Genomic DNA, 17,521 nt, shown 5'->3' on the forward strand with positions numbered 1-17,521 from the left:
TGAGTAACCAAAATCCTTCTGGGAAAACATCTTGTGGACAGATGAGACCAAGATAGAGCTTTTTGGTAAAGCAAATCATTCTACTGTTTACCGAAAACGGAATGAGGCCTACAAAGAAAAGAACACAGGGGGAGATTTATCAAAACCTGTGCAGAGGAATATTTGCCGAGTTGCCCATAGCAACCAATCAGATCGATTCTTTCATTTTGCAGAGGCCTGGGTAAAAATGAAAGAAGCGATCTCATTGGTTGCTATGGGCAACTGGTGAAATTTTTCTCTGCACAGGTTTTGATAAATCTCCCCCATAGTACCTACAGTGACATATGGGGGAGGTCAGTGATGTTTTGGGTTGTTTTGCTGCCTCTGGCACTGGGGGCCTTGAATGTGTACAAGACATCATGAAATCTGAGGATTACCAATGGATTTTGGGTCGCACTGTACAGCCCAGTGTCAGAAAGCTGGGTTTGTGTCCAAGATCTTGGGTCTTCCAGCAGGACAATGACCCCAAACATATGTCAAAAAGCCCCAGAAATGGAGACAACAAAGCGCTGGAGAGTTCTGAAGTGTCAGCAATGAGTCCAGATCTAAATCCCATTGATCACCTGTGGAGAGATCTTATAATTACTGTTGGGAAAAGGCGCCTTCCAATAAGAGACCTGGAGCAGTTTGTAAAGGAAGAGTGGTCCAACATTCCGGCTGAGAGGTGTAAGAAGCTTATTGATGGTTATAGGAAGAGTGGTCCAACATTCCGGCTGAGAGGTGTAAGAAGCTTATTGATGGTTATAGGAAGAGTGGTCCCACATTCCGGCTGAGAGGTGTAAGAAGCTTATTGATGGTTATAGGAAGAGTGGTCCAACATTCCGGCTGAGAGGTGTAAGAAGCTTATTGATGGTTATAGGAAGACACTGATTTCTGTTATTTTTTCCAAAGGGTTTGTAACCAAATATTAAGTTAAGGTGCCAATAATTTTGTCCAGCCCATTTTTGGAGTTTGGCGACATTATGTCCAATTTGCTTTTTTTCCTCCCTTTTTTGGTTTAGTTCCAATACACACAAAGGGAATAAAAAAAAAAAAAAAAGGCCCAAAAAAAACCATACCTTTTGATTGACCCTAAATTACAATGCTGTGACCGGACCCGTGATGAACCCGTGTGGGGGGCACTTACTTTCCTCTCTTCAGCTTTGTGTATTCTGACGTGTTGAACGGAATGACATGAACTAAATCTTCTCCAACCGAAATATTTCGGATCTCCACATTGAGCAAATTTGTGAACCTGGGAGGAAAAAGGAGACATTAGAGTTTTCCCAAAATATCGATCCCAAGTGTTTTCCTGCAGGGACACTTCCTCTGGATACACAGCTCAAGGGACGTCGTTCTATAGATCAGGGTTTCCCAACCAGGGTACCTCCAGCTGTTGCAAAACTACAACTTCCAGCATGCCCGGAGAGCTGTTGGCTGTCTGGGCATGTTGGGAGTTGTTTTTTTCTCTACAGCTGGAGGCCCCCTGGTTGGAAACCTCTGTCCTAGATTCTGAACGACATAGGTGTCAGTCATCACTGCAGTTCTGACATTCCATTCATGAAGCTGTTTATGACTAAATCTATCGTCTCCTCCTCCAGGGGGGCGCTGCAGATAGAGACGCCATTGCTCCTCTGTACATATAAGCCATATGAGGGGACGTACCTGATGGCTGCTAATCCTTTCTCTGGTTTCTCATTGAGATCTGTAACCTAGAAAACAAGAAGATCAGAGAGTGAGGCCGAGGCCTGGGGTCAACTTAGGAATCCTAAAATCTGACTGGAATACATCTCTGTATCTTCTCTATATCATCTCTGAATCATCTCTGTATCATCTCTGTATCATCTCTATATCATCTCTGTATCATCTCTGTATCATCTCTGTATCATCTCTGTATCATCTCTGTATCATCTCTGTATCATCTCTGTATCATCTCTATATCATCTCTGTATCATCTCTGTATCATCTCTGTATCATCTCTGTATCATCTCTGTATCATCTCTGTATCATCTCTGTATCATCTCTGTATCATCTCTGTATCATCTCTGTATCATCTCTGTATCATCTCTGTATCATCTCTGTATCATCTCTGTATCATCTCTGTATCATCTCTGTATCATCTCTGTATCATCTCTGTATCATCTCTGTATCATCTCTATATCATCTCTGTATCATCTCTGTATCATCTCTGTATCATCTCTATATCATCTCTGTATCATCTCTGTATCATCTCTGTATCATCTCTGTATCATCTCTATATCATCTCTGAATCATCTCTGTATCATCTCTGTATCATCTCTGTATCATCTCTATATCATCTCTGTATCATCTCTGTATCATCTCTGTATCATCTCTGTATCATCTCTGTATCATCTCTGTATCATCTCTATATCATCTCTGTATCATCTCTGTATCATATCTATATCATCTCTGTATCATCTCTGTATCATCTCTGTATCATCTCTGTATCATCTCTGTATCATCTCTGTATCATCTCTATATCATCTCTGTATCATCTCTGTATCATCTCTGTATCATCTCTGTATCATCTCTATATCATCTCTGAATCATCTCTGTATCATCTCTGTATCATCTCTGTATCATATCTATATCATCTCTGTATCATCTCTGTATCATCTATGGATCATCTCTGTATCATCTCTGTATCATCTCTGTATCATCTCTATATCTTCTCTGTATCATCTCTGTATCATCTCTGTATCATCTCTGTATCATCTCTGTATCATCTCTATATCATCTCTGCATCATCTCTGCATCATCTCTGCATCATCTCTGCATCATCTCTATATCTTCTCTGTATCTTCTCTGTATCATCTCTGTATCATCTCTGTATCATCTCTGTATCATCTCTATATCTTCTCTGTATCATCTCTGTATCATCTCTGTATCATCTCTATATCATCTCTGTATCATCTCTGTATCATCTCTGTATCATCTCTGTATCATCTCTGTATCATCTCTGTATCATCTCTGTATCATCTCTGTATCATCTCTGTATCATCTCTGTATCATCTCTATATCATCTCTGTATCATCTCTGTATCATCTCTGTATCATCTCTGTATCATCTCTGTATCATCTCTGTATCATCTCTATCATCTCTGTATCATCTCTGTATCATCTCTATATCATCTCTATATCATCTCTGAATCATCTCTGTATCATCTCTGTATCATCTCTGTATCATATCTATATCATCTCTGTATCATCTCTGTATCATCTATGTATCATCTCTGTATCATCTCTGTATCATCTCTGTATCATCTCTATATCTTCTCTGTATCATCTCTGTATCATCTCTGTATCATCTCTATATCATCTCTGTATCATCTCTATATCATCTCTGCATCATCTCTGCATCATCTCTGTATCATCTCTGTATCATCTCTATATCTTCTCTGTATCATCTCTGTATCATCTCTGTATCATCTCTGTATCATCTCTGTATCATCTCTGTATCATCTCTATATCTTCTCTGTATCATCTCTGTATCATCTCTGTATCATCTCTATATCATCTCTATATCATCTCTGTATCATCTCTGTATCATCTCTGTATCATCTCTGTATCATCTCTGTATCATCTCTGTATCATCTCTATATCATCTCTGTATCATCTCTGTATCATCTCTATATCATCTCTATATCATCTCTGTATCATCTCTATATCATCTCTGTATCATCTCTGTATCATCTCTATATCATCTCTATATCATCTCTGTATCATCTCTATATCATCTCTGTATCATCTCTGTATCATCTCTATATCATCTCTATATCATCTCTGTATCATCTCTGTATCATCTCTGTATCATCTCTGTATCATCTCTGTATCATCTCTGTATCATCTCTATATCATCTCTGTATCATCTCTGTATCATCTCTATATCATCTCTATATCATCTCTGTATCATCTCTGTATCATCACTGTATCATCTCTATATCATCTCTGTATCATCTCTGTATCATCTCTGTATCATCTCTGTATTATCTGTATTATCTCTGTATTATCTGTATCATCTCTGTATCATCTCTGTATCATCTCTGTATCATCTCAGTATTATCTGTATTATCTGTATTATCTCTGTATTATCTGTATTATCTCTGTATTATCTGTATTATCTCTGTACATATTTGTTAATATATTCTTTAAAGTGTACCTGTCTACGACCTATATTTCTATCAGAGTTACCTTTATTTATTTACCATTGCTCAGTGAGGTTTCTGTCCATGCAGAGGCAGGAGGCGTGTCCCTCTCTTCTCCTCACTGTGATGACTCCTCCCCCTCCCTCACTCTGCTCTGACTCACAGAGGGCCCTGGACCTGCCTGCAGCCCTGTCAATTACTCTTGGTATCAATGACCACTGGGCATGCAGGACTGTTATGTGTCCCAGGAGGTAGGGGGACCCCTAGAGGCCAGTTTTTTGACTGGCTTTTTCAGTATGAAATACTGAACATTTTCTGATGAAAGCAATTGCAAAACATATTGGGGGAGATTTATCAAAACCTTGCAGAGGAAAAGTTGCCCACAGCAACCAATCAGATCGCTTCTTTCAGTTTTCAGAGGCCTTTTATAAAAATGAAAGAAGTGATCTGATTGGTTGCTATGGGCAACTGGGCAACTTTGCCTCTGCACAGTTTTTGCTAAATCTCCCCCATTGTTTTCCCTTCTTTATACCAGATCAAAAGTCATTGTATCTGACAGGGCCCCTTTAACTTACATCTAGACATCCTGTGTTATTAACAGTGACAGAATGAACAGTTTCTTCTGTAAGACGGAAAGAACAGACGACTGATCCTCCACGACTGATCGTCACCGTCTGTGTCCCCGAGATATTCAGGGTCTGGTATAAAGGTTCCTGCAAAGAGAAACGTAACATCTTATTGTATATAATATATATGTACAGCTGGTATAAGTTATATATCTCCTGTATATAGTGATATGGACCATGCTGGTATATACTGTATATAATATATGTACAGCTGGTATAAGTTATATATCTCCTGTATATAGTGATATGGACCATGCTGGTATATCCTGGGTATATACTGTATATAATATATATGTACAGCTGGTATAAGTTATATATCTCCTGTATATACTGATATGATCCATGCTGGTATAACCTGGTATATACTGTATATAATATATATATACAGCTGGTATAAGTTATATATCTCCTGTATATAGTGATATGGACCATGCTGGTATAACCTGGTATATACTGTATATAATATATATACAGCTGGTATAAGTTATATATCTCCTGTATATAGTGATATGGACCATGCTGGTATATCCTGGGTATATACTGTATATAATATATATGTACAGCTGGTATAAGTTATATATCTCCTGTATATAGTGATATGGACCATGCTGGTATAACCTGGTATATACTGTATATAATATGTACAGCTGGTATAAGTTATATATCTCCTGTATATAGTGATATGGACCATGTTGGTATAACCTGGTATATACTGTATATAATATATATGTACAGCTGGTATAAGTTATATATCTCCTGTATATAGTGATATGGACCATGCTGGTATAACCTGGTATATACTGTATATAATATATATATGTACAGCTGGTATAAGTTATATCTCCTGTATATAGTGATATGGACCATGCTGGTATAACCTGGTATATACTGTATATAAGATATATGCACAGCTGGTATAAGTTATATATCTCCTGTATATAAAGATATGGACCATGCTGGTATAACCTGGTATATACTGTATATAATATATATGTACAGCTGGTATAAGTTATATATCTCCTGTATACAGTAATATGGACCATGCTGGTATAACCCTGGTATATACTGTATATAATATATATGTACAGCTGGTATAAGTTATATATCTCCTGTATATAGTGATATGGACCATGCTGGTATAACCTGGGTATATACTGTATATAATATATATGTACAGCTGGTATAAGTTATATATCTCCTGTATATAGTGATATGGACCATGCTGGTATAACCTGGGTATATACTGTATATAATATATATATGTACAGCTGGTATAAGTTATATATCTCCTGTATATAGTGATATGGACCATGCTGGTATAACCTGGTATATACTGTATATAATATATATGTACAGCTGGTATAAGTTATATATCTCCTGTATATAGTGATATGGACCATGCTGGTATAACCTGGTATATACTGTATATAATATATATGTACAGCTGGTATAAGTTATATATCTCCTGTATATAGTGATATGGACCATGCTGGTATAACCTGGTATATACTGTATATAATATATATGTACAGCTGGTATAAGTTATATATCTCCTGTATATAGTGATATGGACCATGCTGGTATAACCCTGGTATATACTGTATATAATATATATGTACAGCTGGTATAAGTTATATTTCTCCTGTATATAGTGATATGGACCATGCTGGTATAACCTGGTATATACTGTATATAATATATATGTACAGCTGGTATAAGTTATATATTTCCTATATATAATGATATGGACCATGCTGGTATAACCTGGTATATACTGTATATAATATATATATATATACAGCTGGTATAAGTTATATATCTCCTATATATAGTGATATGGACCATGCTGGTATAACCTGGTATATACTGTATATAATATGTATGTACAGCTGGTATAAGTTATATATCTCCTGTATATAGTGATATGGACCATGCTGGTATAACCTGGTATATACTGTATATAATATATATGTACAGCTGGTATAAGGTATATTTCTCCTGTATATAGTGATATGGACCATGCTGGTATAACCTGGGTATATACTGTATAAAATATATATGTACAGCTGGTATAAGTTATATATCTCCTGTATATAGTGATATGGACCATGCTGGTATAACCTGGTATATACTGTATATAATATATATGTACAGCTGGTATAAGTTATATTTCTCCTGTATATAGTGATATGGACCATGCTGGTATAACCTGGTATATACTGTATATAATATATATGTACAGCTGGTATAAGTTATATATCTCCTGTATATAGTGATATGGACCATGCTGGTGTAACCTGGTATATACTGTATATAATATATATGTACAGCTGGTATAAGTTATATATCTCCTGTATATAGTGATATGGACCATGCTGGTATAACCTGGGTATATACTGTATATAATATATATGTACAGCTGGTATAAGTTATATATCTCCTGTATATAGTGATATGGACCATGCTGGTATAACCTGGTATATACTGTATATAATATATATGTACAGCTGGTATAAGTTATATATCTCCTGTATATAGTAATATGGACCATGCTGGTATAACCTGGTATATACTGTATATAATATATATGTACAGCTGGTATAAGTTATATATCTCCTGTATATAGTGATATGGACCATGCTGGTATAACCTGGGTATATACTGTATATAATATATATGCACAGCTGGTATAAGTTATATATCTCCTGTATATAGTGATATGGACCATGCTGGTATAACCTGGTATATACTGTATATAATATATATGTACAGCTGGTATAAGTTATATATCTCCTGTATATAATGATATGGACCATGCTGGTATAACCTGGTATATACTGTATATAATATATATGTATGTACAGCTGGTATAAGTTATATATCTCCTGTATATAGTGATATGGACCATGCTGGTATAACCTGGTATATACTGTATATAATATATATGTACAGCTGGTATAAGTTATATATCTCCTGTATATAGTGATATGGACCATGCTGGTATAACCTGGGTATATACTGTATATAATATATATGTAAAGCTGGTATAAGTTATATATCTCCTGTATATAGTGATATGGACCATGCTGGTATAACCTGGTTTATACTGTATATAATATATATGTATGTACAGCTGGTATAAGTTATATATCTCCTGTATATAGTGATATGGACCATGCTGGTATAACCTGGGTATATACTGTATATAATATATATGCACAGCTGGTATAAGTTATATATCTCCTGTATATAGTGATATGGACCATGCTGGTGTAACCTGGTATATACTGTATATAATATATATGTACAGCTGGTATAAGTTATATATCTCCTGTATATAGTGATATGGACCATGCTGGTATAACCTGGGTATATACTGTATATAATATATATGTAAAGCTGGTATAAGTTATATATCTCCTGTATATAGTGATATGGACCATGCTGGTATAACCTGGTTTATACTGTATATAATATATATGTATGTACAGCTGGTATAAGTTATATATCTCCTGTATATAGTGATATGGACCATGCTGGTATAACCTGGTATATACTGTATATAATTATATATGTACAGCTGGTATAAGTTATATATCTCCTGTATATAGTGATATGGACCATGCTGGTATAACCTGGGTATATACTGTATATAATATATATGCACAGCTGGTATAAGTTATATATCTCCTGTATATAGTGATATGGACCATGCTGGTGTAACCTGGTATATACTGTATATAATATATATGTACAGCTGGTATAAGTTATATATCTCCTGTATATAGTGATATGGACCATGCTGGTGTAACCTGGTATATACTGTATATAATATATATGTACAGCTGGTATAAGTTATATATCTCCTGTATATAGTGATATGGACCATGCTGGTATAACCTGGGTATATACTGTATATAATATATATGTACAGCTGGTATAAGTTATATATCTCCTGTATATAGTGATATGGACCATGCTGGTATAACCTGGTATATACTGTATATAATATATATGTACAGCTGGTATAAGTTATATATCTCCTGTATATAGTAATATGGACCATGCTGGTATAACCTGGTATATACTGTATATAATATATATGTACAGCTGGTATAAGTTATATATCTCCTGTATATAGTGATATGGACCATGCTGGTATAACCTGGGTATATACTGTATATAATATAAATGCACAGCTGGTATAAGTTATATATCTCCTGTATATAGTGATATGGACCATGCTGGTATAACCTGGTATATACTGTATATAATATATATGTACAGCTGGTATAAGTTATATATCGTCTGTATATAATGATATGGACCATGCTGGTATAACCTGGTATATACTGTATATAATATATATGTATGTACAGCTGGTATAAGTTATATATCTCCTGTATATAGTGATATGGACCATGCTGGTATAACCTGGTATATACTGTATATAATATATATGTACAGCTGGTATAAGTTATATATCTCCTGTATATAATGATATGGACCATGCTGGTATAACCTGGTATATACTGTATATAATATATGTACAGCTGGTATAAGTTATATATATTTCCTGTATATAGTGATATGGACCATGCTGGTATAACCTGGGTATATACTGTATATAATATATATGTAAAGCTGGTATAAGTTATATATCTCCTGTATATAGTGATATGGACCATGCTGGTATAACCTGGTATATACTGTATATAATATATATGTATGTACAGCTGGTATAAGTTATATATCTCCTATATATAGTGATATGGACCATGCTGGTATAACCTGGTATATACTGTATATAATTATATATGTACAGCTGGTATAAGTTATATATCTCCTGTATATAGTGATATGGACCATGCTGGTATAACCTGGTATATACTGTATATAATTATATATGTACAGCTGGTATAAGTTATATATCTCCTGTATATAGTGATATGGACCATGCTGGTATAACCTGGGTATATACTGTATATAATATATATGCACAGCTGGTATAAGTTATATATCTCCTGTATATAGTGATATGGACCATGCTGGTGTAACCTGGTATATACTGTATATAATATATATGTACAGCTGGTATAAGTTATATATCTCCTGTATATAGTGATATGGACCATGCTGGTGTAACCTGGTATATACTGTATATAATATATATGTACAGCTGGTATAAGTTATATATCTCCTGTATATAGTGATATGGACCATGCTGGTATAACCTGGGTATATACTGTGTATAATATATATGTACAGCTGGTATAAGTTATATATCTCCTGTATATAATGATATAGACCATGCTGGTATAACCTGGTATATACTGTATATAATATATATGTATGTACAGCTGGTATAAGTTAAATATCTCCTGTATATAGTGATATGGACCATGCTGGTATAACCTGGTATATACTGTATATAATTATATATGTACAGCTGGTATAAGTTATATATCTCCTGTATATAGTGATATGGACCATGCTGGTATAACCTGGTATATACTGTATATAATATATATGTACAGCTGGTATAAGTTATATATCTCCTGTATACAGTGATATGGACCATGCTGGTATAACCTGGTATATACTGTATATAATATATATGCACAGCTGGTATAAGTTATATATCTCCTCTATATAGTGATATGGACCATGCTGGTATGACCTGGGTATATACTGTATATAATATATATGTACAGCTGGTATAAGTTATATATCTCCAGTATATAGTGATATGGACCATGCTGGTATAACCTGGTATATACTGTATATAATATATATGTACAGCTGGTATAAGTTATATATCTCCTCTATATAGTGATATGGACCATGCTGGTATAACCTGGTATATACTGTATATAATATATATGTACAGCTGGTATAAGTTATATATCTCCTGTATACAGTGATATGGACCCTGCTGGTATAACCTGGTATATACTGTATATAATATATATGTACAGCTGGTATAAGTTATATATCTCCTGTATATAGTGATATGGACCATGCTGGTATAACCTGTGTATATACTGTATAAAATATATATGTACAGCTGGTATAAGTTATATATCTCCTGTATATAGTGATATGGACCATGCTGGTATAATCTGGTATATACTGTATATAATATATATGTACAGCTGGTATAAGTTATATATACTGTATATAGTGATATGGACCATGCTGGTATAATCTGGTATATACTGTATATAATATATATGTACAGCTGGTATAAGTTATATATCTCCTGTATACAGTGATATGGACCCTGCTGGTATAACCTGGTATATACTGTATATAATATATATGTACAGCTGGTATAAGTTATATATCTCCTGTATATAGTGATATGTACAGCTGGTATAACCTGGGTATATACTATAATATATATGTACAGCTGGTATAAGTTATATATCTCCTATATATAGTGATATGGACCATGCTGGTATAACCTGGTATATACTGTATATAATATATATGTACAGCTGGTATAAGTTATATATCTCCTGTATATAGTGATATAGACCATGCTGGTATAACCTGGTATATACTGTATATAATATATATGTACAGCTGGTATAAGTTATATATCTCCTGTATATAGTGATATGGACCATGCTGGTATAACCTGGTATATACTGTATATAATTATATATGTACAGCTGGTATAAGTTATATATCTCCTGTATATAGTGATATGGACCATGCTGGTATAACCTGGTATATACTGTATATAATATATATGTACAGCTGGTATAAGTTATATATCTCCTGTATACAGTGATATGGACCATGCTGGTATAACCTGGTATATACTGTATATAATATATATGTAAAGCTGGTATAAGTTATATATCTCCTGTATATAGTGATATGGACCATGCTGGTATAACCTGGTATATACTGTATATAATATATATGTACAGCTGGTATAAGTTATATATCTCCTCTATATAGTGATATGGACCATGCTGGTATAACCTGGTATATACTGTATATAATATATATGTACAGCTGGTATAAGTTATATATCTCCTGTATACAGTGATATGGACCCTGCTGGTATAACCTGGTATATACTGTATATAATATATATGTACAGCTGGTATAAGTTATATATCTCCTGTATATAGTGATATGGACCATGCTGGTATAACCTGTGTATATACTGTATAAAATATATATGTACAGCTGGTATAAGTTATATATCTCCTGTATATAGTGATATGGACCATGCTGGTATAATCTGGTATATACTGTATATAATATATATGTACAGCTGGTATAAGTTATATATACTGTATATAGTGATATGGACCATGCTGGTATAATCTGGTATATACTGTATATAATATATATGTACAGCTGGTATAAGTTATATATCTCCTGTATACAGTGATATGGACCCTGCTGGTATAACCTGGTATATACTGTATATAATATATATGTACAGCTGGTATAAGTTATATATCTCCTGTATATAGTGATATGTACAGCTGGTATAACCTGGGTATATACTATAATATATATGTACAGCTGGTATAAGTTATATATCTCCTCTATATAGTGATATGGACCATGCTGGTATAACCTGGTATATACTGTATATAATATATATGTACAGCTGGTATAAGTTATATATCTCCTGTATACAGTGATATGGACCCTGCTGGTATAACCTGGTATATACTGTATATAATATATATGTACAGCTGGTATAAGTTATATATCTCCTGTATATAGTGATATGGACCATGCTGGTATAACCTGGTATATACTGTATATAATTATATATGTACAGCTGGTATAAGTTATATATCTCCTGTATATAGTGATATGGACCATGCTGGTATAACCTGGTATATACTGTATATAATATATATGTACAGCTGGTATAAGTTATATATCTCCTGTATACAGTGATATGGACCATGCTGGTATAACCTGGTATATACTGTATATAATATATATGTAAAGCTGGTATAAGTTATATATCTCCTGTATATAGTGATATGGACCATGCTGGTATAACCTGGGTATATACTGTATATAATATATATGCACAGCTGGTATAAGTTATATATCTCCTGTATATAGTGATATGGACCATGCTGGTATAACCTGGGTATATACTGTATATAATATATATGTACAGCTGGTATAAGTTATATATCTCCTCTATATAGTGATATGGACCATGCTGGTATAACCTGGGTATATACTGTATATAAGATATATGCACAGCTGGTATAAGTTATATATCTCCTGTATATATAGTGATATGGACCATGCTGGTATAACCTGGGTATATACTGTATATAACTATATATGTACAGCTGGTATAAGTTATATATCTCCTGTATATAGTGATATGGACCATGCTGGTATAACCTGGTATATACTGTATATAATATATATGTACAGCTGGTATAAGTTATATATCTCCTGTATACAGTGATATGGACCCTGCTGGTATAACCTGGTATATACTGTATATAATATATATGTACAGCTGGTATAAGTTATATATCTCCTGTATATAGTGATATGGACCATGCTGGTATAACCTGGTATATACTGTATATAATATATATATACAGCTGGTATAAGTTATATATCTCCTGTATACAGTGATATGGACCATGCTGGTATATCCTGGGTATATACTGTATATAATATATATATGTACAGCTGGTATAAGTTATATATCTCCTGTATACAGTGATATGGACCATGCTGGTATATCCTGGTATATACTGTACACAATATATATATATCTTATGATTCTTCTCACCTGGAGCTCTGCAGGGTTCAGCATTGGTTGTGTTATTAGGCCGTTTCCTGCTCCGGGATTTATTGTAACGTCGGCGTCTGCAAAATTTAGAACCTTCAGAAAACTTTGTCCGGTTTTGGGGGCGGCTGGATACGTTTCCTGTAGAGAACAGAGCTTAGGGCTGAAACATTGTATACAGTACAACCCATGAGAAGATTAGATACACCCCTCTCAGCAGTACAGCATCACACAGGATAAGATTAGATACACCCCTCTCAGCAGTACAGTATCACACAGGATAAGATTAGATACACCCCTCTCAGCAGTACAGTATCACACAGGATAAGATTAGATACACCCCTCTCAGCAGTACAGTATCACACAGGATAAGATTAGATACACCCCTCTCAGCAGTACAGTATCACACAGGATAAGATTAGATACACCCCTCTCAGCAGTACAGTATCACACAGGATAAGATTAGATACACCCCTCTCAGCAGTACAATATCACTCAGGATAAGATTAGATACACCCCTCTCAGCAGTACAGTATTACACAGAATAAGATTAGATACACCCCTCTCAGCAGTACAGTATCACACAGGATAAGATTAGATACACCCCTCTCAGCAGTACAGTATCACACATGATAAGATTAGATACACCCCTCTCAGCAGTACAGTACAACCCATGAGAAGATTAGATACACCCCTCTCAGCAGTACAGTATTAAAGAGGATAAGATTAGATACACCCCTCTCAGCAGTACAGTATCACACAGGATAAGATTAGATACACCCCTCTCAGCAGTACAGTATCACACAGGATAAGATTAGATACATCCCTCTCAGCAGTACAGTATCACACAGGATAAGATTAGATACACCCCTCTCAGCAGTACAGTATCACACAGGATAAGATTAGATACACCCCTCTCAGCAGTACAGTATCACACAGGATAAGATTAGATACACCCCTCTCAGCAGTACAGTATCACACAGGATAAGATTAGATACACCCCTCTCAGCAGTACAGTATCACACAGGATAAGATTAGATACACCCCTCTCAGCAGTACAGTATCACACAGGATAAGATTAGATACACCCCTCTCAGCAGTACAGTACAACCCATGAGAAGATTAGATACACCCCTCTCAGCAGTACAGTATCACACAGGATAAGATTAGATACACCCCTCTCAGCAGTACAGTATCACACAGGATAAGATTAGATATACCCCTCTCAGCAGTACAGTATCACACAGGATAAGATTAGATACACCCCTCTCAGCAGTACAGTATCACACAGGATAAGATTAGATACACCCCTCTCAGCAGTACAGTATCACACAGGATAAGATTAGATACACCCCTCTCAGCAGTACAGTATTACACAGGATAAGATTAGATACACCCCTCTCAGCAGTACAATATCACACAGGATAAGATTAGATACACCCCTCTCAGCAGTACAGTATCACACAGGATAAGATTAGATACACCCCTCTCAGCAGTACAGTATCACACAGGATAAGATTAGATACACCCCTCTCAGCAGTACAGTATCACACAGGATAAGATTAGATACACCCCTCTCAGCAGTACAGTATCACACAGGATAAGATTAGATACACCCCTCTCAGCAGTACAGTATCACACAGGATAAGATTAGATACACCCCTCTCAGCAGTACAGTATCACACAGGATAAGATTAGATACACCCCTCTCAGCAGTACAGTATTACACAGGATAAGATTAGATACACCCCTCTCAGCAGTACAGTATCACACAGGATAAGATTAGATACACCCCTCTCAGCAGTACAGTATCACACAGGATAAGATTAGATACACCCCTCTCAGCAGTACAGTATCACACAGGATAAGATTAGATACACCCCTCTCAGCAGTACAGTATCACACAGGATAAGATTAGATACACCCCTCTCAGCAGTACAGTACAACCCATGAGAAGATTAGATACACCCCTCTCAGCAGTACAGTATCACACAGGATAAGATTAGATACACCCCTCTCAGCAGTACAGTATCACACAGGATAAGATTAGATACACCCCTCTCAGCAGTACAGTATCACACAGGATAAGATTAGATACACCCCTCTCAGCAGTACAGTATCACACAGGATAAGATTAGATACACCCCTCTCAGCAGTACAGTATCACACAGGATAAGATTAGATACACCCCTCTCAGCAGTACAGTATCACACAGGATAAGATTAGATACACCCCTCTCAGCAGTACAGTACAACCCATGAGAAGATTAGATACACCCCCTCTCAGCAGTACAGTATCACACAGGATAAGATTAGATACACCCCTCTCAGCAGTACAGTATCACACAGGATAAGATTAGATATACCCCTCTCAGCAGTACAGTATCACACAGGATAAGATTAGATACACCCCTCTCAGCAGTACAGTATCACACAGGATAAGATTAGATACACCCCTCTCAGCAGTACAGTATCACACAGGATAAGATTAGATACACCCCTCTCAGCAGTACAGTATCACACAGGATAAGATTAGATACACCACCCTCAGCAGTACAATATCACACAGGATAAGATTAGATACACCCACTCAGCAGTACAGTATCACACAGGATAAGATTAGATACACCCCACTCAGCAGTACAGTATCACACAGGATAAGATTAGATACACCCCTCTCAGCAGTACAGTATCACACAGGATAAGATTAGATACACCCCTCTCAGCAGTACAGTATTACACAGGATAAGATTAGATACACCCCTCTCAGCAGTACAATATCACACAGGATAAGATTAGATACACCCCTCTCAGCAGTACAGTATCACACAGGATAAGATTAGATACACCCCTCTCAGCAGTACAGTATCACACAGGATAAGATTAGATACACCCCTCTCAGCAGTACAGTATCACACAGGATAAGATTAGATACACCCCTCTCAGCAGTACAGTATCACACAGGATAAGATTAGATACACCCCTCTCAGCAGTTACAGTAATCACACAGGATAAGATTAGATACACCCCTCTCAGCAGTACAGTATCACACAGGATAAGATTAGATACACCCCCTCTCAGCAGTACAGTATTACACAGGATAAGATTAGATACACCCCCTCTCAGCAGTACAGTATCACACAGGATAAGATTAGATACACCCCTCTCAGCAGTACAGTATCAACACAGGATAAGATTATGTGGTATAATATGTGATGAGGGGCAGATGTTGTTACCCTAGGGGCAGATGGCATTAACCCCTTGTATTCTCAATATCACCCGAAGGTAAAACCGCTGGATCCTGGGCGAGGCACAAGGCCAGGTTGCAGACAACGGTAGCTTTACTGAGGGTAGACAGTTGGTAAAGTCTATACCAGTGGTCCTTCAACCTGCGGACCTCCAGATGTTGCAAAAACTACAAACTCCCAGGCATGCCCGGACAGCCAACGGCTGTCCCGGGCATGCTGGGAGTTGTAGTTTTGCAACATCTGCAGGTCCGCAGGTTGAAGACCACTGGTCTATACAGTTCAGCCAGGGGCCCAAGGAGGTGGACCAGTGGACCCAGAGACCTTAAGGGCTTGCTGGGGACTTGTTAGTAGGGACTGGACAATTATATGCAGACCACATTGACTTGACAATAGATGGACAGTGACGATAGAGCAAAGACTCAGGAACTAAGAGAGAGAAGAGGACTCCCTCCAGGGGCTTTTATGGGGGAGACTCTGGTGGGGTCCTATTGGTCCCCCCTTAAGTCACCTGGTCACTGATACCTCCTGGGTAAACAATCACATGACAACTCACATGGACAAACTGGTGATCACATGTTAAACCTCTCTTATATACATAACATTGGGAATAATATACAATTACAGTAGAAACATATGCAGGGAGGCTGCCTGACAGGACA

General features: G+C 36.2%; 2 protein-coding genes across 2 annotated transcripts in view; one reads left to right on the forward strand and one right to left on the reverse strand.

Moving 5' to 3' along the window:
* Positions 1 to 17,521, forward strand: part of HSPBAP1 (HSPB1 associated protein 1) — a 172,608-nt gene that overhangs the window by 138,015 nt on the left and 17,072 nt on the right. The gene's annotated exons all lie outside the window — the stretch shown is intronic.
* The window catches only part of SLC15A2 (solute carrier family 15 member 2), a 56,664-nt gene that overhangs the window by 6,675 nt on the left and 32,468 nt on the right, over positions 1 to 17,521 (reverse strand). The window contains 4 exon segments of the mRNA XM_056536547.1: positions 1,166 to 1,273; positions 1,684 to 1,730; positions 4,759 to 4,896; positions 13,619 to 13,756. Coding sequence (XP_056392522.1) covers positions 1,166 to 1,273; positions 1,684 to 1,730; positions 4,759 to 4,896; positions 13,619 to 13,756 — 431 coding nt within the window.

The sequence above is a fragment of the Hyla sarda genome, chromosome 8 (genome assembly GCF_029499605.1).
Source record: "Hyla sarda isolate aHylSar1 chromosome 8, aHylSar1.hap1, whole genome shotgun sequence".
NCBI classification, from domain to species: domain Eukaryota; kingdom Metazoa; phylum Chordata; class Amphibia; order Anura; family Hylidae; genus Hyla; species Hyla sarda.